This window comes from Lonchura striata, chromosome 9 (assembly GCF_046129695.1).
Source record: "Lonchura striata isolate bLonStr1 chromosome 9, bLonStr1.mat, whole genome shotgun sequence".
Lineage (NCBI taxonomy): Eukaryota > Metazoa > Chordata > Aves > Passeriformes > Estrildidae > Lonchura > Lonchura striata.
In genome coordinates this window covers 27,709,424-27,737,025 of record NC_134611.1, presented here as the reverse complement: position 1 = coordinate 27,737,025, position 27,602 = coordinate 27,709,424, and the positions used below count along the sequence as shown (strand labels likewise).

The 27,602-nt window shown below is 42.4% G+C and overlaps 1 protein-coding gene and 1 long non-coding RNA gene across 2 annotated transcripts in view; both read right to left on the bottom strand.

Annotated features, from left to right (window-relative positions):
* Positions 1-9,406, bottom strand: part of RGL1 (ral guanine nucleotide dissociation stimulator like 1) — a 53,193-nt gene extending 43,787 nt beyond the window's left edge. Inside the window, exons 1-2 of the mRNA XM_021525119.2 lie at positions 9,345-9,406; positions 8,484-8,594 (exon numbers count right to left, since the gene is read on the bottom strand). Of these exons, the coding sequence (XP_021380794.2) occupies positions 8,484-8,594; positions 9,345-9,371 (138 nt within the window). The 5' untranslated portion in view covers positions 9,372-9,406. The remainder of the gene's footprint in view (positions 1-8,483; positions 8,595-9,344) is intronic.
* A 7,287-nt stretch (positions 9,407-16,693) lies between these two features.
* LOC110467829 (uncharacterized) lies at positions 16,694-26,470 on the bottom strand. Its single transcript, XR_002464924.2, has 4 exons — positions 26,386-26,470; positions 25,091-25,199; positions 23,380-23,609; positions 16,694-16,711 (listed from the first exon to the last, which is right to left on the bottom strand). It is a non-coding gene; the product is annotated as an uncharacterized LOC110467829 (long non-coding RNA).
* Positions 26,471-27,602: the final 1,132 nt, after the last annotated feature.

The window sequence follows — 27,602 nt, the reverse complement described above, 5'->3', positions numbered from 1 at the left end:
ATGGCCCTGACACCTCCTGGGCATTAGAGTCCTCATGATTCTTTTTAAAGTACCTGTGTTCAATCTTACTCTCCCTCATTAAACATTTGCTGCAAACAAATTGAAACCAGAACTTGATAAACAGCCACACATAATAATTGTAATTTTAAACTAAACTAGAGGTTTTTCCTCCTTTAACCAGATGCTATAGAGGAAGGTGAAGAAATAACATGCATAACATTCAGAATAACAAGTCTGAAGGAAAAAACTCTTTTCAGCTGCAGGACATGTTTGTTTTATCCCCAAAGCATAAAAATTAATGTCTTATGTTTTGAATCTCATGCATTTTTTCTCATTATTTATATAAATGTTCAATTTATATAAATGTTCAATCCTTTCTGAATCCTCCTGGACTTGGTTGGACTCGATTACTTCTGCCAGCAGAAAGTCCCTTTGGGTTAATTACACAGTTTTTACATAGTAAAATCACTAATTTCTTCCCCGCCTTGCTTTCAAAACCACCCTGGAGATAACATGTCCTTTCTCCACTCACTGTTCTGAAGGCTTTTTTCCTATATCCTCCTATTTGTGGAGCCCCAGTCCTGTGAGGATTTATTGTCAAACTTGCACATTGACCCCAACTGCACCAAGACACAAATAAAACACTCCTCACCTTTCTGGTATCTCCAAACCCCTTTCCACCTGTGCATGCCCTTTCTAGTTCTCCTACCTTTGAGATGAGGGAGCAAGCACCAGGAATGAGTGAGGAGTTACTGTCATCTCCCTAACAATATTTTCTAAGCTTCACTTCACTCCCCCCTTCCCTGCTGTAACTTAATATTTGAGCTTCCTTTCACAACTGCTGTAGCATGGGGGGCAAATGCTTCCACAGAACTGGATTCTCAGAAGTCCAGGTCTTCTCTTCAGGTGGCTTTAATTAATTCACTCCTGGTCCTAAATTGTTTCCATGTGTTGCTGTGCCTTGCTAAGCAGCTGCTCCTCACTGCATGTGCCACATGTGAAGAAGATATCCATGTGATAACAGTGTGAAGCCACTAAATAAATATTACCATGCAGCTCTGACAGCTAATCCATCTCCCATGACTTTTTTAACAGTTCAAACCCTTCAGCAGCCTCAAAACCCCAGTCTTTTTGGAGTCACATTGTCCCAGAAACACTTTTTCCCCATCTCTTTTCCACCTCCCCGATGAAAGAGGAATCTCACAAACCCAGGCCACAGCACTGAGGCTGAATTTCAATCCCTACTCAAATCCTACTTTTGTGCTGTGTTACATTACAACACCCAATATAGTCAGTTTGGAGAAAACCTGCAGCCATGCTTTGAAAGTTATTTGGGCAAAAGGTGCTGTAAGAATGCAAGACCATTATCACTTCACTTGGATATGTTTCTGCTTTCCTTGCAGTCCCCAAACTGTCACCTGTTGGTGGCATGGTGCTAAACTGAACTACAGTATTCAGACATTAGCATGAGTTCAGTTTGGTCCAAGGTAAAAGGATTTCTATAAACAGTAAATGGATTTCCATATCCAAAACACAGAATTCCTCACTATGGCTTTAAAACGTTCTTTAAATATTAAAAAAAAAAAAATTAAATGAAACACACATCCTCATAATCAATAAAATTCGTATTTCATAAGGTGTAAAAGCTTAACATAAATTCTATAGTTGAGCCCTACATGCTAGTGTACCACCCAGGAAGAATTACAAGTCACTTCTGAAGAGCTTGTATGGCCACTGAACATAGTGCTTTTTGGGGTGAATCAAGGGCAAAAGTACTTTTGAGAGATTGCAGGAGCAAACAGTGGCACCTTCCCAGAGACAGGTGCTGGTGAGCTGCTCAACCCTTCAGGAATGAGGTTCCAATTCCTTTTAGGAATCATCTTTCACAATCTCTGATACTATCTTAATGTGGTACTAGCACTAAGACATCACACACCTTCTGGCCTTGCTTTACAAGACACTACTCAGTGACTGCACAAAGGCAAGGAAGAGCAGGATCCACACCAAGCTGGCATTTATTTACCCCTGGTACACAAAATAACCCTGTTTTCTCCAAGGGGCTAAGCCATGATCTGACTACTTTGTGCTGGCTTATTCACACAGGTGCATCCCCCTACAGTGCTGGCTAAAGGAAATTATGTATTTAAAGAACAGCTGTAGTAGAAGATGCAAGTTCAAAGCATGCATTTAGACACATATTTTTAATTAGCTTCACCAAGGTTAAATTTAAATCCAAGTGTGACTAACGTACTTGAAATGTTTCAGCCTGTTCCTTAAATGAAGGCATCAAAACCCAAACAGTGAAACTAATGGTTTCTGCAGGGCTGTTCTCTGTACAACACCTCAGCCCAGTTCATGTGCTGCATCTCGCAGGCTTTCCGATGACACATAGCCACATTCCTTGCCAACTCTTCCTTAACCCAACAAGTGACCTACATCTAGCATTCAGAAAGAAAGTGCCAGATTCTTTACAGAGCAAGCAAAATTTGGGGCTTACCCCTTTCACCTACAGCTTCTTAAAAAAGCAAGCAACATAACAGTGATGTCAGCAGCAAGACAGTTAAGGCACTGGAATTTAGGGAGAACCTGTAGCATCCAAGTAGCACAGTTTAAAAAACAGTCATCCTGGCTGTCAGAGGAATTCCCAGGGGAAAGCAATTACAGCACAGGATGTCACTCTAATCCTGCATGTCACAGGTAAATGCCAAGGGCAAGTTTTGTCCATGAGCAGGCTGGCTGGGAGATATCCAAAATGCAGATACACACAAGTGTAGCAACAGAACAGATTCCAGCAGCTTTACTCAAGAGGCTCCCTTAACCCTTGTTATTCCACTTAATATGAGAATCCTTAGCAAGAGGTGCCCCTGCACAGCCCAGGAAGGGAGGCTGCCCCTGTCTCTCCCTAGTTCCTCATGGCTGTGCCAGGGTATCCCAGCCCTAACCCAGCCTTCGTAACACCACACGATTAAAGCACTGTCACGCTTTGGCAGCTCCGAGTGGGAGGTTTTACACTCAACTGAGAGCATAACACTGTGCTACAAAGCCAGTCACCCTTCTAATTATGCACTTTGGATTTGGAACTAGCAAAGTAATGGACAGTAATCTTTCAGGCTTCCTTTTTAGAACTCTTAATAGGCTCAGTTTCCATTTTTGAGTGCCCGTTGCACACACAGCCTCTATTAACTAGCTGATGACTGTACCCAAGACTGCTACTGAGGATATCCCTGGAACCTAAACCAGGAAGCAAGGAGAAAAATATGCCATGAGGAGTCATTAATAAGGGCTATGAATGGTACCATGGTACTATTATGCCCACAACTGAAGGAAGGACAGGAGGAAAGAGCCTACTCCAAACCAAAACACAAGCCAAGTGAGATGCCAAAGCTTTCTTTTGGATAACTGAGTACCTGTCTATACATAAAATCATTTTGTTCCCTCAGAATACACTACTTTGTGGGTCTGCAGCACTCAACAGGCATCTTCCCCCAAGCAAAACCAGTATGAGCACACCCCATCCTCCTTCCTTCTTCAAGACAGCTCCTCAGAGACTTTGGAGCTGACAATAGCACAGCTCAGTTTCCATATGAAGACTGTCAGCTCCTTGGGAGCTGCTTTTCTGCTTCTGCCAAATATACGGCCAGAACTACACCCTGGCCTTGGTCTGGGCAGTCAGGACAGGCTAAGGGAACCTGACTTAGCAGAGGGAGTCTGCTTTAGCCAAAAGCAACCGGCACATGCTCTAAATCAAGAGACAAAACAGCAAGCTGCAGCGAGGACAATGATCAGCCAAGCCCTTGCCTGCTGCTTCCACAGGAAACTGCACTCGACCAGAACATCTGGGATCTAAGGGCAAGATGAAAAAGAAATCACAGAGCTGGCTCAGAAGGGTACATGGGAGGGCAGGAGCAGGCTCAGAGAAAATGTGAGGTTTTACTTCTTCCTAAATGTTGATGATTCCAGGCACCACTTAAATCTCAACCCATAGTTAGGAGGTCTGTGCTGGAAAGAAAGAAATATAGACTAAAGCTCCTTTTCTGACATATTGATCAAGTTAGAGAGATGGTTGTGTCCCAGATCCCAACTGGGATACAGATTAGTTAGCCACAAGTTTTTGCAATGTTTTTCTGTCTGAACTCTCCAGCACAAACTTCCTGCCAATGTATGTGACTGTGGATGTATTTAGAAGCCGAACTTGTGGTCACATGCAGTTTTCAATGCAAGGAAATCACTCGCACTAAATAAAAAAATTTAAAATAAATGAAATTTTAAAAAATTTAAAGTGTCTTTCTAAAACACCACAAAATTCCCAAAAAGGTAATTATCAAACAATAGCAGTGTTAAGGATACACACAAATATTAAGTGATAGATTTGCTACTTTTCAGCTCTTCCCTCTTTTAGCATTTTACGGTACTGAAAAGCACCTTTCTAACAGCAGTTCATTGACACTTTTGGAAGTGTCACCCATCATTATACTATTAAACACATTTTAAGACAAGCTATATTTTCCATCCATCTCTGCCTGAACAAACCCCAAAGTTCAGCTGTAACCAAAAAGTGAAAGCAAAAAGTGAAACCCAAATTTCTAAAATCTCCTCTAGGTGTGTAATCCATGCCTAATGAAGCCAGGCAGCCTGGCCATAAGTGAGCAGACTATTTATCTGGATATTTAAGACTCAAAGGAAGAGTAGTCCTTGTCACCCATCAGTAAACCAAGAAACTTGATGGCAAGGATGGACCCTGAAAGTTCAGCGATCATTTCAAGTGTGGAGAATCAGCACTGAAGCTTGGGGAGCTCCAGTTCCTGGCTGCATGTCCTGTGACCTGCCCCACTAAATATTACACATTGTAGGTCTCTTCCTCACTCCTTCCCAGATGAAGGACTCTGACAGGAAAGACATTTGCAGGTATTCAGAGCCAGTCCATCCCTCCCTAACTCCGGCCAGGGGGACATAAAGCACTCCAGCTGCTGAACGTGGTCACTTCACAGCACTTCAAAACCTCGTTTGCTTTTGTTTTAGTGATCTTGCCCACCCGCCCACACCACACCCAAGCCTCTATTCTTCCTGCACCCCTCTATTCCTCTAGCCGCTGCTTTTCCCCTTCTCTTCAGCTGTTTCCCGGAGATCAGCGGCTGGAGCTCACCTCCCCGCGCCGTTCCACTGTAGCACATTGCTCCTGCCCACAGAAATTCAGGTATTTAGCGGCCGATCCACTCTTACATCCACTGTTTGGCTGTCCTTGCCCACTTCTGGCTACAGTATGGCTCAGCTCAGCTCCGTGTCACTGCACGGGAACCTGGCTGCATTCAAGCCCAAAGCCCCCCCGAACATCTGTCTCTTATGCTTTGGTGCCTTTTCTTCACGGACAGTAGCACCATCCTCTTGGACATCCAGCCTCACTACGGGCTGCATTCACATCCTCAGAGGGAAGCTGAATCCCATTTTTCAGGTTCTGAAAATACAGTTTTAAAACACAATATTCTCTTTCTAACCACATCATTCAAATTCCTTGCTGTGCTCCCTAACCTTCCCTTCCAGTTGCCAATATGCCTTTTTCTCTAGCCTGACATAATGCCATTCAAACTGATGACTGTCCACCCCAAATCCTCCTCGTCCCCTCTTCTGAATGTGTGCCATCCATATGTACAAATCTCTACTACTCCATCCTTTTCTCTCACAAAGATGTAAGGCCATGTACCTCAGCTTCCATGGCTTCTGTAGCTTGTTCCTCTCTCTCCAGGATCCTGGAGACACCAAAACCCGCTTTGTTTTCAAAAAAACTGCATTCCTGCTTTCTCTGGTTGAATCCATTGTGTTTGGGAAGGATTCTCTCAGTATTTCTAGAAAGTACACTTGACTTTTGAAGCTTTGATACCAATCATCAGCTAAGATGTATGTACAGACAATCCTCTTTAAATATCACATCTGCACATACTTTTAAGTCAAAACAGTGCTTTTGTGCAGCATCTCTTGCAATACTGAGCTCCCACTAGAGCATTTAATATTCCCTAATACTCTAATGCTCAAAGTCTTAAGCTTCACTAAATATTTAGTGACTAAGTATGTGGTGACAAAAGCAATGACTATTATTGGCACCCTTTGATGTCTAATATTAAATTTAAAGCTAAGAAATTCAGTGATTATCCAAAAGCTTCACACTTCTGAAAGTTTCAGAAATGCTGATGCCTGCTTAAGTCACAGCCTGTTTCTCTTTTACTTTTGTTAGTCGTAGAAATTTGAAACACAAGAAAGGCATTTCTGTATTTCAGTAGGCAAGTGTTTATGGTGCTTCAGTTGGAATCTTATGATTGGCCTTTAAACAATCCATTCTCTCATTACAGGGCCAACTATTCAGTGACCCTGGATGGGTTCTTAGGATGGAGAATTTTAAGGAAGGTTTATTAGATTTGACCTGCCACAAGAAGCTCAGTGCTTCAGAAGGGGACATATTGCTAAGTGAACTTTTACAGGACACAAAGAAGACATTTTTTAAAAAGTGAATCCAGGCAGGAATATGATCAATAAGTGAGTTACTATGTTTGTTACTGTGAAGGCTCAATACTTGCTGATGTACAAATAGGTTTTGACCTTGAGTCTTCTACCTAAGCCTGACTTAGACGCCATCAAAAAATTAAAACAAACATTGCTAAATCCAACACCTTGTTAATTTAGTGCTAATGAGTTTCAAAGAATAGAAAAAAAAAATCATAAACCCTTATAAACTCCAGATTAAAAAAAAAAGTCACCCGATGAGAGTTCTAAAAGAGACAATTTGGCTCTTCAAAGCCAAACTGCTGGGGGCAGGGATGGCTCTTCATAAATAATGCTCTGGGTTAGAGGCTATTTATTGATTTCAGGACCACAAAAAAAGCCATTAATAAAACAAGATCACAAGAAGAGCTTAAAATACTTTATGTTCTGAAGAGCTTAAGGGAAACAAACAGCCCATATGTTCCAAAATATTTTTAAATAATATACATAAGATTTGGGGTTTTTTGCTCATGAAAGAGGCCGGACTGGAAGCTGAAGTCTCAGATTTATGCCTGGAACAGGTGTGGATTTCTGACACATTGTCTCCTTCCGCACAAACATTCTGACCTCAAAAAACCAACAGCAGCCACAGGAACCTGACAGTCACTGCCCTGACCTTGCAGTCCCCTGGTCCTTCTGTTGGGATGGGCAGCATCAGCTGTGGGGATGACCATAGGAATATACAAGCTCCATTCCTCTAGAACAGGACTAAGGCCTGGCAAACTCTGTCTAGTACAAGGAACAACACAGCTCCAGCAGAAAAAAAATTCTATTTTTCTGAACTGTGTTTATGGGCCACACTCAAAATTATCTTCACCTCTTACACAAAACCAGCTGGGAAAGTTGCAGGAGCTCAAATATACTTGGTAGTATTTTTCCTGGTAAAAACAGGAGGCAGAGATAAGAAATCTGCCATTCAAAGGAAGTAGATTTGAAATTATCTGTTCTGATTAGTACTCTGTGTACTTCTTGGAAACCTAGGGAGACTCTAAGCACTATCTATATGCAGGACAGAATTTGCTTATTTCTTCTGACTGGTTTCAGCTCTGCTGTATTGCTTCATGTCACAGGAGCTTCACAAGAAAATGACTGGATATAAATCTCAGGGCAGTTTTAAAAGCCTTTAAAATACCAACATGGATACTACATCAAGCCAACTTCTTATATTACTGCCTTTGATCTCAAAGGAAAAAAAATAAACATAACAAAATACTATGAAAGTTACAGGCATCTCCTGCAGACCTGGCCCCAGCTGCACTGATTCCAATGAAGTGAGGACATTTTTTATCAGCTGGGGACTTGGCTTGATAAAGGTGAAGGCACTCAGCAGCATGTCAAATCAATTGTGTGCATTTAAGCTCATTTTACGTACCATTAAAGCGTCCATGCTTTGAGAAACAGTAGAGCTGTAATTCTTGCAGAAATGCAATTAATTTCTCATATGGCTAAGAAAGCAATACAGAATTAAGACCCAAACCAATATTCCCTTAAGTTCAGAGGAAGTTCTGCTGACTTTGAGGGACCTTCACCAGTCAAAATAACATAGCTATTTGTTTGGAGACCTGAGATAGGGTCCCAACAGCAGAAACAAGCCATAGTCCAGTCTGAAATAACTGTTAAATGTTCAGCTTCTCCGGCCATAAACTAAGATCCTTATTTGTACACCAAGAATCACCTGACACAGGGCCACAGCTAGTCAAATTGTTTTTACAGGTCAAGAAAAGAGGAAGAGTCAACACAAGGAGAGTGTTATTTCAGATAACCCGGGCAGCCTAGTTCAGTGTTTGGTTTGTTGTTTTTTTGGTTTGGTTTTTTTTTTTTTTTTTTTATAATGAGAGCAGTCGATGCTAGAAGTTAATATTGTAACAATTCCTGTGGAATTCAGCTCCCTGGAGACGGCTCCGAAGTCCATGAGCAGCCCTCCCCAGCACCTCTGTGCTAGCCTCACTTACCCCCAGCCACCTTGCTCCTTTGTTGGCAGCCTGCTGAATCTGCACTTTTTTAAGGGTGACATTGTAGACAGCTCCGTCTTCTACCTCTTCACCCCCATCCTGAAATGTGGTCTGCCAGGAAAAGGAGAAAGAAAAACAAGATGAAAAGGAACGTTTTCCCCCTTCTGCTGACCACAATCAGTCCCAGGTGCTCTGCTGCTCCAGGCAGAGCAGAGGAGATGGGCAGCACAAAGTAAACACAACAATCAAAGCAATCCAGGATACCCTTAGGTTCAGGGAACACTGGAGATATTCTTGGCAAGCTGTCCTTTCCTGTGGTATCGAGGTACCCTGGCTTTCCATTTAACTGTTTTTCCCAGACCAGCACATATTTTAAATAGCTGCATAAAGTCTTCTTAGGAAAGAGTTTGGTTTTGATTAGCAGTCGTCTCTTTCCTCCCTCCTTTTCTACAGCAATTAATCTCTTTGGCCTTTCATTTGGGGAAGGATTCGCACTTTTAAAAGTGCTGAATTACTTCGGCAGACAGCCTTGAATCTTTGAAGCTACAGATCGTGTTAAAACGCAGCGACATTTTCATTCTCTTGAGAAGGGGGTATCTGAAGCGCTTGCGATTTGCTCTTCTAAAAACCCATTATTTCAAGAACAAGAAAAAAAAAAAAAAAACACAAAGAAAAGAAAATAAAAACTTAGCAGCTTTAGAGCCGGGGGAAAGGGGAGGGGAGGGGGCACAGCATATCCCAGTACTGGTACAGCATCACCGGGCACAGCATCGCGGGGACCGGGCAGGGCAGGGCAGGGACGGCACCGCTGGCACTGGGCAGGGCAGGGCAGGGCAGGGCAGGGACGGCACGGCCGGTTACCATTTTCGCTCTCCACAGCAGTTTCATCCTCGGTGCTTGCCGGGCGCCTGGCCGGACGCGGGCCGAGCGGAGCCGAGCCGAGCGGCCCCGGGGCGGCGCGGGAGGGCCGGGGCGGGGGCGGGACGCACGGACGGACGGACGGACGGACGGACGGGCAGGGGGAGCGGCCGCGCCTGGCGCCGCCCCGGCCCGGCCCCCGCAGCGTCTCCCGGTGCTGGCCCCGCTCGGAGCGCCCGGCGCGGCTCCGCTCCGCGGGCGCGTCCTGCCCCGCTCCCCGGCAGGCGCCTCCTCCTCTTCTCCCTTCCCCTCCCCTCCTCCCCTCGCTCCTCTGCCGGAGCCGGGGCGAGCGCGGGTCCGGTGTCCGGGCTGCCGTAAGGAAGGAATTTTAAGCTATGCTTCACTTTAAAAACTTACTTCTGCCACTTGGGAAGTAAGGAAATTAAAGGCTTTAGTAAGCACTGCCCGGCAGTCGCCGACACTGTCCTCACATTTATTCTATATCGCTCACAAAGAAGCCCCCATGAGCTCCCCTGTGGATGCTGTAGCTGTCGGCACCTGCGAGCTGACACGACGGTCTCAAGACACCCTAAAAACCCCACTAACTTCGTTGCCTCCTGAACTGTCTTTAATTACCTGCTTTTGGGGACTTAAAATAGGGATGATTCAAGTGCACAAATTCCCGTGAAAGGCAACGAAAGTTCCAAGAACTGAAACAGTGTTCAGACCTCCCAAAGCCCCACACTAACCTCCGGCATGTTCCTGGCTTTATTTCCACCAATGTTAGTACCCGAGGGGCATCACAGGCTTGGGGGCTGTCAGACCTTCTACCTCTTAACACGAAAACCCATACGGAAGGCAGGAACATTCTTTTCGGCTATGAAGCCAAGACTGAGCTGCGTGGTCACAGGTGCCCTGGTCTGGTCACTTGCCAGGCTGTGCTTTTAGTTTACATGTGTGACTGGGAAGTTGTCGGGAATAAACAGACATCAGTAACCTGACTCAAATGTACTGCACCTACAAAGTGAAGTGTAGATCTCCCAGAGTCCTGTGGCTTCTCCTGTAAAAGTGCAAAGAGCATTCTGAACGCTTTAGATTTTGCAAACTGCCCTTCCACATCGTAATTTTAATGTGCAGAAAGCAGAGTGTGCATTGAAGCCCTCGTGGCCAGCCCAGCAGGTGTGTGAGTACCTGCAGAGCAAATTGCCATTGAACAGGACTAGCATACCAGCATTTGCAAATGCATATCCAGCCATAAGAAATATAACTCCAAAGCCAAAAAATTACTCTGAAATAAAAGCTTTTTTGTGTGATGATGTCCTGGTGCCACAGTACATGCACTACCATCACTTTGGGTGGCAGTCACAAAGCAATGGCACTTACTCTGTTTCTTTACAAAAAAGAAAATGGCAGTGAGTTAATACAGTGGGAAGGAGCTCCTATATTTGGTTCAATTTAGCTTCTCTTGAATTACATGTTTTGGACTGGATGTGTACAGAACACTTTATGGACAGACAAGCTCAGAAATTTCTATTCAAGGCAGAGCACAAGCCCTCTCAGAAATTATGTTCCTGAATCCTCTTGGCCACTGACAAGTGACAGAGAGAACCTCTGTCGGGAAGGAGCAGCAGATGACATACAGTTTAGCAAGGAGCAGAAAGCTACCACTTTTCTTCATAGGATTTGCCACTACTCTTGCACAGAGTTAAATATTTTCTTCACAGATTATTTTTAGGTAGAGACAGTGTCCAGACTTTAGAAGCATTGAATTGTTTAGATTGAAAACGATCTCTAAGATCACTGAGTCAAATCATATCACAGTGAAAGGTTACAGAAGGGGCAATAATCAGATATTCTATTGATATCTGTCTGCCTTGGGAAAAGGATATTTCAAGGCCCCTAAAAATCTGTCTTATATATGCAAAAACTGATTCTTTAATACTGGAAAAGAGAAAAGGCATATGTAACACTTAAAGTCCATTATACAGTGTACAACCACTTATTTGAGACCAAGAGACAGAGTCTGAATGCACAGGAAAACATGCACAGGAAGACCAACAAAGCTCTGATTAATCTAAAATATGTTCTGTAAAGATTTCAAGGACACAAGGAAGCCTGAAAATGAGGAAGAAGAGTCTACAACTCAGTTTATTAGAACTGCAGGTTTGCTCTTTTAGCAGACTTTAATCACAAAACTGATCTACACCAATGAACCACGCGGTCAACACCATGTTAAACATTTGGTTCTTTCCAAATCATGTTCACATGCAATAACTACATTCCAGCCAGAATCAAGCCCTGTGCCTGCCCTTTTTACTGAAGCAGAATTGTTTCTCTAATACATCTGAGCAGGCATTCCCTCCTACTCTCAACCAGAGAGAAGCACAAATCCACTTGTGAATGCAGCTTTACACTTCTCACAGTGAAACATTATATAAGAAAATACTTTGAGGTCTGGAAAGCTCTCATTCTGAAGATCACTGACCACTTACAGCCTAACAAGAACTGGTCAGCTGTCTACAGGGAAATAAGGTAGTGGCAGAGTGATGATTTTCCCCGGGTTTCAGCTGTTGCTACAGCTGGCACACAGACGCCTGCATAGGAAGACAAAGCACAAGATCTATAAAGCAGCTGGAAATAAAGAACAGCTCATCTGACTGCCCCTGCTCAGGGCCTGACAGGAGGAGAGGAGGAAACAGAAGTCAGACATACCCGAATATGGAAATTATTTGGGAGAGCAAAGGAAAAGGAGAAAGCAACAAGGTGATACAAGAATGAGCCCGATAGCTTCTCCAGGAGAGAAAGAAATCACACAGCCTAAAAGGACAAAGCCATGTATAGGAGGGGTGCATGCAGCTCACTTCACTGGGCAAGGATGTTCCCTGGGAGATGGGGAAAAAGTCACACCACTGTCTCTTTTTTAAGTTAAGCCATAATTACAAGAAGGTCCTTTCAAGGGCAGCACCAGCTCAAGCCATTTCCAGTCCTTGGTGCTTGAGTAGGCCAGGAGCCAGAACTGGTTGTGTGTTGGTTATGCAAGACACTTCCCAGTAACCATGCCTTTGTAGTCAATATCTTTGTAGTTTTACATTTTTCTCCAAAGCAATGCCACCTTAAGGGCATTACCTAACTGTTAATTGAAAAGGAAAATTCCATTAGATACTCTGTTCATTCTATAGGAGATACAAGAATCCATTATCATATAGAAAAAAGCCTGTCCAAAGAGACACCCGTGCAATGGATGATGCCTTTGAAGTGAGTGCCTACAAAAGAAAATAAATACTGTTTCTGTTAAGACTATCTCATTAATTGTTATTCATCTGGTTTCTTTAAAACATATTTAGTTTTTAGTTCTTGCTTTTGGTTTATGGAACGTGCACTCAATTTGATAACTAACAGGTGCTGTGGCCTACAGCTCTGGAGATTGAAACTAAAAAAAAAAATCATATGCAGGTGAACCACAAAAGCTAGATAATGCAGACACTATAGAAATTGAATCACAAATCAGTTTTATATTGTGTTTCTTTGACAGCCCACTCTGACATGAAGCTTGCCACCAGACAGCTCTCCACCATGGGCACTACAGGAACTTCTTCTGGGAGTGTTCCTTTACATTGTGCACACCCAAGTTCCAGCTTCCCACTCCATTACACAGTTAGTTTGTCATGGGCTGCTTTAGAGCTGCTTAATATTCAGTGCACTGCAATCTCCTGAAGGTCCTTTATTGCACAAAGCACCTCACAGGCACATATCTCACATTTCCATCAGCACAGGCAATGCTCTGCACATGCTGCAAGCTGACGTAGAAGGGAGCAGAGGTGAGCCAGGTCTTCCATCTGCCTCATCTGGGATTAATAAATTTGGTTATATATATTCTTTAAATTACTGAGATGCACTATGATTACACATCAGCCAGTCAGAAAAGTTGTTAGAATCAAACATTGAATTTCAATTACAAACTACTAACTAATCAAAGTGAACAAAATGCTACCTTACACACTGTATGTCTGCTTTTTGACTGTCTGCAACCTTTGCAAGCCTCACTCCTGTGCAAAAGGGAAAACACTGCTCCCCCTTCACTCTGAAAGACTGACAATGCATTTGCAGCTCAGTGAAGAACCAGACACACAAGACCATCATAATCTGTCTTCCTGGACACCAGAACTAAAGAGAAGCCTTCAAGTAATTGCAAATATTAACCAGCTTCATTGTAAAACACCAGAGGAAATGCATCAGAGCTCCCATACATAAAACTAAATTAATGTTTCATAAGGCTGCATAATTAACTATGCTAAGTCAAAAAATTGTGTAGTTAAGGAAGCACATCCAGCCATCCCTGACCCTCTGATTTCGCATGTGATTGCAATTTGATAGGCATGCACTGCTTCACAGGCTGTGCTGTGCAAAGAGACGTAATCTCAGATCTGGGGGGCATATCTCCTCCAGGAACAGCGAGTCCCTGGACTCCCATTGGGAAAGCCTTCAAAGCAATCCTGCGTGCAGCACCAGGGGCACGTCGCTGGGCAGTGCGCGCTGCTGCGTGGGGAGGAACAGCAGTGTGGGGGACTCCCTGAGGAGAGCAAGCAGTGCTGTGTGCCTCAGAGTCTGGGCTTCACCCTGTTCCCACTCACCCACACCTGATCCCTGCTCACTCTCTGGGCTCCTTGGAAATTATTTTGAAGTCACCTGAGGCTGCAGGCCCTAGAATTTGACTTTCAGTTCCCCGGACCACAAAACACCCAGAAACTTTGCGTAAACTGTAAGTGCTTTGAGAGGTCTCTTGTTCCTGTTCCACGTGACCCTGCAGCTTCAGAGCAATATCTTTCTCTCATTTTGTGCTGCAGTGCTCCTCAGTTGCTCACAGTAAATCCTCTCTGCTGCACATTTCAGCAGCTTTGAAGGAAGAAACAACACCCCGGAGTGCATGCTGAGAACATTGTTTTCTGAGGCTCACAGCTCAGTCAAATCAAGCCAAAACTAAGGCACTTCATAGTTATGGCTATTTCAATGCCAAATTTTAGCCCACAGGCCTCAGCTACTCACACTGTAGAGCTGTTCAAACGAAAGCAGCAAAACGTCTTTATGAAGGGGAAAAATAGTTTTCCACTCTCCTCATATTCACAAATGGATGAAATGTTTTCACTCAAACTTTCCAAAAAGTTCACTTTTGAGCAGAGGCCAAGGGCTTTATTTGAACAATTTTAAAACTCTCTGCAAAGAATAAATACTGAATCATATAAAAATGCACTGCTCAATTACAAATTTGACTGTGGGTAACTCTCCTGAAATCAATTCCATTGTCATGGGACCTGAATCAATCTCAGTGCTTACGCAGAACTAATAAAAATTATCCCTGCCTTCTCCAACAAAAAGTCATGGAAGACTGAGAACAGAAGGCTAATATATCCAGCAATCATTTCATCTGTACAAGAACACAACAGTACCATAACAGAACATACCAAAATGCCTAAGCCAAAATCAGCTTGTCACATACAAAATACATCAAATGGCTCCCACATTGTTACTCAAAAGATTGTCTTCACTTGTTTCAGATCTCTTTTTCTGCACTTAAGTCAGGTTTAATAATTAAATTGGCTATTGCATAAACATGTATTGGGTTGATTTAGCACAATGCTGATTTTCCCTCATTGCTCTCTTAGGCTGATTCTCTCGATAGGCTGATTCTCCATAAGAAGCTTCATACTTTCAATACATTTACAAATTTATCATTTATATTATTGGCTAGTTAGTACTCAGCCCTCCCCCTCATTCCCAAATTACTTGCTATGGTTCCTGTTCTTTTTGAGTAAGCTTTAGCTTCCAGAAAAATAAATTTAACTATTTGATTAAATGTGTTCTCAAAACTTCCCTTCTGCCCTGTTTCATTTTGCTTTGATTACAGATATACTGCACATATGCCTTTTATGGCCCTGTTACAGTATGTTTAAACTGGATAAATCTCTGTTGGCTATAAGGATTTCCATCTTCTAATTCTGGCACAGAGTCTTTTTCATTTTTCCTCTTAAAAGATAAATATTTCCTGCTCTAGAAGCCTGTATCACTCTGGTATCCTTTAGTCCAAGCACTCCCCAGAAGATTCTGGGCTAATTAATTGGAGTGTCTGCTATTTGGGATACTGGGAGTACTTCCCCATCTGTCTGGAGCCCCCTGTCCCTCTGAGCAGACCTTTGCCAGTGAGCTCTGTATTTAAATCTAACTAGTTCAAAGCCCAAGGATTTAGTCCCTCCCACCCATTGGGTTATAATCAGATGGCAGCATGTCTTAGGTTTGACTCACTCCCTTCATGCACACACTTAGTTTCCACAACAGGTAAATGAAGAGTTTCAAATTCAAGGCTGTTCCTACAAAATATCCTAGTTCTTGTATTTTCTTGACCTCTAAGATTAAAATAACAAGTATAAATTAATTGTAAATCCTTATAATAGTTTATGTTATTTGCTTTTTTTAGTCTAAATGATCCATATCAAATTTATGTCCCCCCTTTATTGTGGGACAGATTCCAGGATACTCAGAAGTTCCTAGACCCCGATTTAAGGAGCCTGTTGAATGCCTGTCATATCAGAGAGATCTTGTAGATGCTGGAGATGGTTGCACACCATGGCCAATTTTCTCAGACAGATCTAAAACAAAGTCTTGCAAGATTTTTACTGACTCAAAATTTTTCCCAGCACTCAGGCAACAATAAGCCAGAGTTGTCATCATGTTTTCTCCTCTTCACTGGGCTAAAAGGGAAACAACTGAAGGGAAGCATGACTGCATCTCATCTACAGGTCTCTTGATTTTTTTAATGCTACATTCATTCTATCTGACTTCACCAAATCCTTCAAAGATTGTATAGCCCTTCTACAGAGCCCAGGAGGCCCTATTAAATCAGACTCCTGTTAAATCAGAAAACTTCTCCACAGCTTTCTTTTGTGCAGGGAAGAGCCACAAACAAGAGAATCGTAAACAAATATGCAACAGATAAATCTAGAAATAGATATAATGGTCCCTCTGCAACCACATAATGTTTTTTCATCATACATGCACCTCAAACAATTACAATTTCAGGGCTTTACTAACTACTGCAGCCTTGAACCCTGGAATCTCTAAATTAGAAATTGTATCTTTTGAGTGCAGCACAATAAAATCCAGATTTGGGGAGACTGGGGGTTGGGGGTTTTGAGTTACTTTTTTCTTTGATTTGTTTTACCTCCCCTATCTCTAAAATATCCTACAGTCACATAAAACATTTTGTACAACAGTGACTTGCCTTCTTCAGCTTCCCTGAATCTTCCTCAGGAGAGTTGTTCTTTCATCATCCAAAAACTCTCCACTCTCCAGCAAGTTCCACCCTTGGAGAAGAAATTCTGCAAATGTTTGAAAACAAGACAAAGGCAGTTTTGAACTGCAGACAGCAACACATTTATTTCTAATGTCCATTATGTTCTCTCTCTTGTGAAACACAGCAGTTGAGTAAAGTCACAACACGGATAAGGAAGAGCCTCAGTCATGTCCATCAGATGCTGTGCCACACACAGTGGCACTCTAGTTTCATAAATGAGTGCTAAACACGTTTCTGGAAGTGGCCTATTTTGCATGGGGAGGCAAAAATGCCTTTATCAGCATAAGTCAACTCCCATTTTTTCCATTTCTGCTGCTGTGACTCGTCTTCTACCCACTGCAGACTCTGAGCTTTCCAAAGCTCACAATCCTACCCACCAAATCAGGAAAAATGCAGCATTAAGACTTTATTTTTCATTCACTTATTTAATACTCATTTTTAAGACCCCTCAAAACTCAGTCTCACTTTTTGACTCTCCTTATTTTCATTTTAGAAGGTTTTCATCTCTAGTGGTTCTTCTTCTCACAGATCAATGCCTGCCAGAAGCTCTCCAAGGATAAAGGCTTTGTCTTTTATATGCTAACACTATACCCTTGATAACTGTCGTGGTTTCACAGCATTCAAAGGAGGGATCACATTTTCATGGGGGCACTGGCATTGTGCCAGTGTCAAACCATGACAATAACCCATTTCAAAACGATACACCCAGCTTTGAGGTGCACCTTTATCCCAGTGCCAGAAATGCAACTATGGGACAGAAGCAATATTTCCTTTACTAACAGATGTTTTAAAAATGCGCAGTCCTTTTTGAGGCACATACTAGTGCTTTATAAATACTTGTTTTTGTTGGTATTTACCTTCACACTTTGCCCTACATCTTTCCCCCTGTTTGTTCTCCCTCTGTTCTGCCTTTTGATTTCCATGCTGTGCTCTGAGACAGACTCCTGCCCACTTGCAGATGTTCCAGGACAGGGCACAAACCCTCGCTATGACCTTTGGGCACTGTTAAAGTGCAAGGACAGATTTTATGATGGATCTCTCAAGTCCAACATCCAGCACTCCTGCCACTGGTGCCACTGGGATGTAGAGTAATAGAGCACAACTCACCTTGAACAAATGATCAACACCTACTAAAAATGCTGGGAATTTTTGGGAGCAGCACACTCCAGCTAAAAAAGAAATCCCTCTTGCTACTTGGCTGTTGCTGTCATCCATCTGTCACTTCCTTGAAGTGCTGCTGGTGACTTCAGCAGATTCACTTGCAAGGGAAAGGTGACAGGATTAGACCCACAGGCTGTAAACACTTCACTCCCCTCTGGGATCACCTGGCTTTATTATTATTGGCACATCATGCTCAGGCAGCAAAGACATTCATTTAAGGATACTAGTTTCTATTTCCAACTCTATTACATCTATTTTTGTTTGAACTTATTTAAAGACAACATTATCAAGCCAGGAACAAAAGGCAGGAAGGAGATGGAAGCCCACAATGCTCTACACAATGACAGGAAACAACCTGTGTTTTGACAGTTCCCCCAATTCTCTTCCAGATGATCTTTACTAAAGAATTAGACAAAGTCCAAAAAGCAAAATAAAACCCAAAACCCTGTGAAGAGGAAATCCTCTTGTATAGGTGCTAACAGAGTGGAAAATTTTAGAGAAAATTCAGGTCTAGCATCTAGCCTACTGACAATTTACTGAGCAAACTCAAACCCTATCCACTGCACTGGGATGACATATTTCTATTTCTAGGGTTTTACAGAAAGACTTCCTCAAAAAAACCAAGACCTTCAAAACTGGCCAAAGTTGAACGCTGTTATGCAAAATTGTAACAAAAGTTGGCGCAGAAGCCACTGTTTTGTTCTGTGGAGATCAGCTGGAAATACAGGAATAAACAGGATGGAAGAGCTTCTTTTCAGGGGCATATTATAAACAGCAAATTAATTGTGCAATATGTTACTATGCTCAGGGAGATGAGCTGGACTGGAAATCAAAACCTGGAGTAGATAATTATAAAATGTGCATTAAAAACCATTAAACCACACAACAAAAAGTCAAAGGAATATTAAATTCTTTCACTTTGGGTTATAAGATGAACACTGAGAGATCCATGGAGGAACAATTCTGGTAAAGTTACTCCATATTTGTCCACAGCTGAATTTTCAGGACATATATATGCAGTAGATAGGCAATTTTTTCAATCCTGATGTACCCACACCTGCCTTCTGCATTGCAGAGATTTTGCAACATCCTCAAAAAAAAAGGGTTTAAACATACAATCTTTCATTCACAAACCAGTTCTGACCTGAAGCCACCTTGCTAGAGAGGCCTATTCAAACTGCAAGGCAAGTCTTTGGCAACAGTGTCAGCAAGAACACAAGAAAGAGTCAAATATTGCAAAGTAATACAGACGTACAAATAAAGTGGTCACCAGCACACTGAAGAATGGACTAAAATATCCAGTGCATTCCCCATCCAGCACTAGGCAGCATTAGGTCCCAGTATGTTTCAGTGATTACAGATTTATCCTGGATTAAATCTGCAACAAGAAGTGAAGTGGCTCCACATCTTCCTCTTCCCCCAAATATATGTCAATTATTCTTTACAGATTGTTTTCTAATCCTTTCCTTTGCAAAGCAAAAAGAAAGCAAAGAAGCCACAACTTTATCTTTTTTCTTAAGGAAAAAAAAGATAATTTAAGCTCCAGCCACACAAGCAGCCAGATGTGCATTCATCACCACAACGTGGCATGATGTGTCACTTGAGAATTTGGCACTCACTTAAAAAAATGAATTCTGCTTATTTTTGTTCCACTGGCTAGTCCAAAACCAAGTGCAAAGTTGCATAATCCCTCCAATTCTGTTGGAGAAATAACAGTCAGAACCAAGATCCACGGAAGAGGGAAGAAAAAAAAAGAAAAAAACCTCCCAGCCCTCTTTTCTGGATAAGATGTTATAAATTAAGAAGCAAGAGTTCTGTAGAGAAAGCACTGCTTTTACTCTCCCAGGCAGGCGTCTTGCTCTTCCAAGTGGACTCCAGACTTCATGCATTTCTTTCCCTCTCTCCCTTCCTCCCCCAACCCTTTATGACAGTATTTGGCAGGAACTCCTAATTAAAAATAAAAAACAAACACCAGACTGCCTTTGTGCTACCCCAGTGAACCTCTCTGGGGAAATGGTGTTCTTTGCTCAGCAATTCCTGTTCAGCACAGAATGCTAGCACGAGGAAAGCAGCTGGAGTGACTTCCTATTCTCCATTCAGGCCTGGCAGCCTCAGAACAAAGCCTTACAAAAAGAGAGGCTGAAACCAGCGGAGAATCACTGACAAAGAAGTGCACAAGGACTCTGGCAAGATGTTATTTCCAGTGCTCTCACAACACAGGCCTCAGTAACAACCTGAGCCACCAGAGGCCTGGAAAAGCCAGTGGATGGTTGTGGATAATTCTGTGGCTGCAATCCCAACAGCTGCCATGCAGACACGCAAGGATATTGTCCAGTTTAATCTGAACACCAAGAGATTTCCTGCAAATCCTTCCCACAAGCAATTCTAACAATGCAGCTATCACCACATCACCCAAGCCTTGAAGATTGCTTTGATGGACATTACTTTTCTTTCCTGAGAAAACATAATGTCTATTTACAAGTGCATGGAAAGGCAAGGTTTAATACAAGGATTACAGCCATTAAATCCTCCTATTCTTAAGTAGACCACCCCCTGAAATTTAATGTGAAAATCCATATATTACTTGCTAATTTCCTTATGATTAAATACCAAAATCCAAAGCATCTGAGATCATAGCTGAGTTCTGGAAGAGACCCAAGAGTTAAATCTCCAGGGAACTCAGGCAAGGCTGATAATTGGGTTCAGACAGGGATATATATTTGGGTTTTTATGACAGTGATACTGGATAACACTCCAGCCTTGCATTTATCCCTCTTTTTCAGCTCCACTAATTTTTTCCTTTTAAGAAAAGGTGACCTTTTTACTTGCCTCTCATCACTAATCAGATCTAGATAACCCTAAATAACCTTTGCAACAGCCTGGATACTGAGGGTTTAATGAGTGGGAAGAAGGGAAAAGTGTTGCCCCTCCAAGGCAATATAACTCAAATTTGAAGGTCTGGCCTTTTCCTGAGGCTGTGTCACCACAACACTCTCACGATTGCATCTCCATAACAGGATGGGTCCTCTTCCTCCTCTCCCACCTCCTTTTCTTTAATCACCATGGATTTCCTTCCCTGTAACCTTGTTGCCAGATCTCAGCCTACTCAGTGGACAAATTACAGATTCCTCTGGTTCAGGCAGCAGTTGAGGGATGAGGAAAACAGTTCCTCCCATAGTATTTAGACAGGAAGGATGGAAAAAACAATCCAAAGGAATATTCAACTCATTAAATGTTGATTAACACAAAAATACATTAAAGGAATGCCCTGCATGTAACATAGAGGGCATTAATGAACTTGCTCCTACATGTTTAATCAAAAGTCTGGAGAAAATATTTGTATCACATCCATGTTATGACTAGTTCCAGGAGCAGCCCTCTCCCAGAACAATCGTATGGCAGCAAATCCTCTGCCTGTGCTAACCTGCCCTCTCTAATCTTTGGTCTCTGTGCACACACAAGAACAGAATACACCACCCAGATCAAACACAGATATTAAACAGATATGCTAAAAAAAGAGAATTCACAGAAAAACTTAATTAATCTCCAGGGCAGGGAGACACCAAGGACTATGGAATCCCTTCTCAGGACATTATTGTGCTTATTGTGCTGCTGGAAAAGTATCTTATCTAGGTCACTGTTTTGCCTTTTCCTGCTCATTTATTTGAGGAATTGTTTTACAGTCTCCTTTGAAGTAGGTATTCAGGCCAGCAACAGTGCGAAGTGGGGAAAAGGGTATCTTCAAAAATGGTTAATGAAGACCAAAAGGGAATTTTTGTAGTTTGTCATGTTTTCCCTGCAAATAAAGGTTCCATTACAGCTGAGAGGGGACCTACACAATGATAGCTCAAAAAGGCCATTGTGGGTCTCAAATAATGGATTATGAACATACTTTGGTTTTTCTTTATTTTTTATTAAGCCAGGGCAGTAAACCCTGAACCTCAGTACTCCCTGCCCATGGCAGGCAGTTGGAACTACATGACCTTTAAGGTCCCTTCCAACACAAACCATGCTGTGACTCTCTGACAGTCTATTTACCTCCTGCAATTACTTTGCTGCCCTTAAGCCAATTTCCAGCAGAAAAATGCCAGCAGTCCCAAGCTACAGCCACAGTTCCAGCTGGACTGCAGCTTCCCAAGCTGAGGCAACTTTGGGGAACATGGGACATATCCTAAATTCCTCCTCTATCAAGGAGGTAGGTGGTCCTGCAGGTAGGGCTGATACAGGAATAAATTTTCCTACTAGCTGTTTTCTTCATAATAAGGGGTTAGTGGTGGGTGTAATATATGTATATATATATGTGTGTGCATGTGTTTGTGTGTTTGTGTGTGTGTGTGTGCGTGTGTGTGTGTGTGTGTGTGTGTGTATTTTTTCTTCCAGGGTTGTTGTTTTCTCTTAAGAGGAACCTCACAAAGCTGTGTCATTTCCTAATTAATAAAAGGATAATTATTATCTACACAGGCCAAGTGTAACTTTAAAAAATAATTTTATACTTTAGAGCAATGTTTTCACTTTGGGATTCAATATCTTTGTTAATATACAAAAGGTCATGTAGAATGGGGCAAGTGAAGCACAGAACATTGTTGCCCAGCAAACAGAGGTTCTTTCATGGAATCATGAAATGTGTTGGAAGGGACATTAAAGGTCATCTCATTCCACCCTGCAGGGACATCATCCCCTATCCCAGGTTGCTCCAAGCCCCATCCAACCTGGCCTTGGACATTTCCAGGCATGGAAGGGATGCAGGAATGGGATATAATCACTTAGAGTCACTTGGAAAGGGGAACGTGTGCAACAGAGAAATACCTGCAAACCATTGGCCTGGTTTTGGTACATAAGCAGCAAGGCAAAATGAAAACCCAAAAAATCCAAATGTAATAAACTGTCTGAAGAAAAACATTCATTAAATCAAACATACAGCAAGTACTACATATATATAGGAAAATAAATATATCTTGCCTTCACCTGTGCAGTCTGACTCCATTCAGAGCAAAGCTGGCAGAAGCAGCTTAAACCAAAGTTCCATAGTGATGTAAATAAAGATCATACCTGCAGCAGCCATAGAACAGGAGCTGCCAGACCCTCAGCTCCTGGGCAAGACTTGCCCACCACAGGGGCTGCATAACCCAGGCAGGTCTGGGAGTATCCAAATGTCTGAAAATGGGCACATAGAGCTGACCTACACATATCACAGGAGCTGGAGTGAATTCCCCTCCTCCATACTGGATATATCAATGTATTCAACCATGACATAAAAGAAAAAAGTTGGCTTTTCTTCCTCTTAAAAAGGGAAATAGCAATACCCTGGAATCACATGGCTTCCAGGCAGCTTCCCAAGCACATTTTATGTTCATTGACTAAAGTAATACCCAACAATGGCAATTGAAAGCAGATTTTCCTACACTATAAAAAGTCTTATTCTATTAGAAAATAGCAGGTCTTATTATTTAGCCAACACCCATCCTTGCATAGTGAAAGAAAATGAGGTATCCAGATAGAGAAAGAGGAATTGTTTGCAATGCCCAGGCTCACCACATCCCCAGTAACTCTGGGTGCTCCCAAAGTACACCAAACTCTGCCTTCTCTTTTTTCTTGACGTACAGCCAGCATTTTTCAGTTTGATAGGAATCACCAGGCAGCTGCTCTGGAAGGAGGAGATGGTAGGTGTAATTACTGCCCTGGTTATCAGGATTTGCCTGGTTTACTCTGTGAACGGAGTCACAACTCCAGTGGGTTTTCTGCCAGCACAGCTCTCCTCATTCCTAGAGAAGAGCATGAAAGGAGACAGGTGGAAATGAGATCAGAATTGGACTGAACATTGGTGCAATATTCTACATGTACAAGGCTCATAGTTGAACCAAAATTAAAATGACCATTACTGTCTTTCTCATTGCACTTAGGCCAGTAATTGGTAAAACTTTCCCTAGTCCTGTGCTTCTGGAAACCATCCAAACTCCACTGATCAGCATGGAGGCAAATCTGTGTGCACATTAATCATTTGACCCCAAATCTTAAATTATTTTCTGAACTGATATTTTATAGGAATGAAATATGTCTCTTTGAGTCCCAAGAATCATCTTCATTTTAAAGGGAAAGAAGATGAAGCAGAATATTATATATATATATATATATATATATGTGTGTATATATATATATATATATACATACACACACAAACTATATATATGTGTGTGTGTGTGTGTGTGTGTGTGTGTGTGTGAAATATATATGTTATGTGCAATATAGGAAAGGTCTCTTCTCCTTCCATCACTAAACTTTCATTTTCTTCCCCTATATTTTTGATCTGTAAACACAGGCTCTTGACAAGTTTCCTGGCTCTTTCTTAGGGCAAGAGGAAATCTGTCCAATTGTTTTACAAACAAAGCATCCGGATAACATTTTATAATTAATATGTAAGAATTTCTCCAACTATAATCCCTATAATCTCTGGTGTGACCACACTCAATAGAATGGGATTTTGTTTATTTAATAATCAAAATCCTGGGTTAGTTCTGTAATTTTTCCTTATGATTTTTGCTATCCTAAAATTTAACCTGTTTATGGCATGTAAATGTCCTTATTTATCATTCCCCTTACAGACTGCTTGCTGCTCTGTGGGTTTCAATTCTACTCTTAATAGACAGAAAAGGGAAAAACACTTCTTTTTAGGCATATAGAAAGGGAAACAATCGAGATAATGAAGCCCTGGAAACATCTCTGGAAGTGAGGTGATAATTCCAATCACTTGGAGGCTAAACAAGCCACATGAGGCAAATTTCCTGGAATGGTTTTGTGAAGGTCTGACTTTCACAGGAGCTCAAGCAGGAAACATTCCCAGCTCAGGACCTAAAATCTGGCTAATCTTTATGGCCCCTTGGCAGAGTGCAGAGCTCCAGGGCCCCACTCCAGAGCCAGGAGCAGCGCTCCTGTGGCACGAGATATCCCATATCCTCCTGTGTTCAATGAGCTGGAGAGCAGGCAGTGTGCTTCAAATTGTCTGGATATGCTTATGAGCAGCTGTGGACAGATCTTGCTTCTTCCCTCATATCCTTTGTTTCTTATTTTTTAAACCTTAGGGCTGCGCAGGAACGTCAAGTCTCCGGCTCATTAGGGGGCCATGTGACTGCTCTGGACTTTGAACTCAGATAAACTCCCTACTGAATGAAAATGTGTAAAATGCTTCCAGCAGAGATTATTTTGCACCAGGCTGTACTAAGAAATGCAGCAGAATTTCAACACTCACATTTCAGAGGCACAGAAGAGAGGAACCATCCTTGTCCTGAGTGCAGCGTTTCAGGGACAGCTCCAGAGTGTGCATCCCTTTCCCCCCATACAGCAGCACTTATACCAGCCTATGGAAGCAGATCATGGTTTAGTTTGGGGAATAAAACATTCTGATTCCATATAATCACACATCAGCTTCTGTCTAATCAATGCATACAATTTTGCTTTCAAAAGACATCTTCAGAAATCCCAAACCCACACATTTAAATCAGTAAAATCACATCCAAACTGGCCACATTGGGATGGATCAGAATTTCTGCATGCTTTTTAGCCTGGAGAGATACCAGAATTTACCTAATATTTGAATAAAGAAAAAGAAAATCCCAGCCCTGATCATTAGGGTGTTTTTCCCTAGGTGCAGAACATATGTCTTGGATCCTGGCTCACTTCCAGACAGAGTCATTAGGGACTCTTCTCCCTGTGGTTTTCACTGGATAAAACATTCCTCTCCAGTTCCTCCTGTGAACATTTGTGCCATGTCATGGGGCACTAATCAGTCATTCCTGCCCTCTGCCCCAGACAGGCATTTTAGCAAAAAGTTAAATAATTTCTAAAAGTTATAATTATATCCCAGTCCCCTCCAAATATAGTTGGGAGGGGCAGAGATAGAACTATAATTTTAAGTATAATTGGATAGATAGAGAGAGATAAATATGGATCTGTTAACACTCATTTTGAGCTCCTAGGGATCCAACAGACACCATCTCCTGTATCAGAATGGTGGCTCATGGAGAGGAACAGCATTGGCAAAGGAGCCAAAGGCTGATGCTAATGCTGCACGTCCAGAAATGCACTTTGGTTGTGGGAACACTCTTCCAATTAACCCATCCAAAGAGGTAGTTTGGGATTTGACTCCCATCCTGTAAGGATGTGATACTGTTGATTGAGGAGATTGAAAATTTGACGGGTTTTGACCAGGACGAAGCACCAACCAAAGATAAAGAGGCAGGTTTCGGGGGGAGATGTAAAATGTCCGGTGCCTCTGGTTGAAAAGCTCTAGAAACACTTAAACAGAGCTGGAGAAGCAAACGGCTCCATCCGAAAAACAACACGCATCCCTGAGGTGCGACATTGCCATCATGCGGCCATCCCAACTCTGCAGGAACACCAGCAGGGACAGCAGGAATGGGAACCTTATCCCACACTCGCAGCTTTCTCAGTTGTCTTTAGCACTGGCAGCCTGCAGGAGAAGTGGCGGGGGTGACACCCTCTCCTGACACCCCTCTGCAAAGGAAAACACTCCTTTCTCCGCACCTGCCCTCCTTTATGCCAGGGAGCAACGGCATTTTCTATTTCCCGGGGCACGGCACTGCCAGGGTGACATTGCACTGCACACAACAGAGCACGGCTGACCATCCAAAATGTGCAGAAACACCAGAAACGACAAATGGACCACTCCTCATGTCAGGAAGCCAATCTTTAGGAGAAATCTGAATGAGAACAGCACAGTGGTCTGGATCAGGAAGGAACTACAGCACATACATACATGAAAATATATGAGGACAATACACAGAAGTTACTATAGAGTCAGAGTGGAAAGCAAAGCAAATTTTAAAAATTATGAATTTAAGGAAAAAGTTAAATACAGAGGGCAAAACGGTGGTATGCAAAAGTGAGCTGTGATAAAATGTGCAGATGGCTATGTTTTACAGTGGAGCAGCAAAAGAATTATGAAGATCCAAGAATGATGAGGGGCAATGAGAGCAGCAGTGAAGACAAATAATTTCCTGCTTGAGCCAATAGCTGTTCACCCACACAAAATTTGTGTTTTCCCTCCTCTGGCACCCTGGTACAAAGCATGACTGAGCTTACTCACAGAATGACCCACTGCTTCCTGGAATTAAAGCCTCAGGGACGGGAACACAAACTTCCGAAGAAAGGGAAAACCTTGGTGCAGAAGTACAACAGGAGTCTTCTGTCCAGCTGGCACACTAGATAAACACACAAATCATTTAGAAAGAATCTCAGTTGGACATTCCTTAGAACACCCAGATTTCAGCTATAACAATATTGTAGCAAAACTTCACTAATAAAAGAGGGCTATAGTATCACTTGAGAAATTAAAAAATAATATTGACAGGCACAGAACAGACATTCAACTCCCACAGATGCCTGGCCCCACAAAGGCAAATTCTGTTTGCCTTCCCATCTCCCAGAAACTGGCACCTGGAAACATCTAAAAGAACCTGCCTGCTGCCACCATCTCAAACAGGGCCAAGCCTTTGCACTGGGAAAGATCCTGCTGCATGGAACTGCCCAGACCAGGGAGGAACCTTCTTCTGCACCACAGAATTTGCAAAGATTGTAACAGCCCTAAAGTGGAAACTTTAAAAGCCACTGAAGGAAATCAGATAAATATTTGCTATTACCCTGAGCTGGACCTGGTAATGACACCTTTTTAAGTTCTTTTTGCATGTTTTTGTTTTTTTTGCCAGATTGAATCATGGAATCACCTGTAACAATTCTAAAAA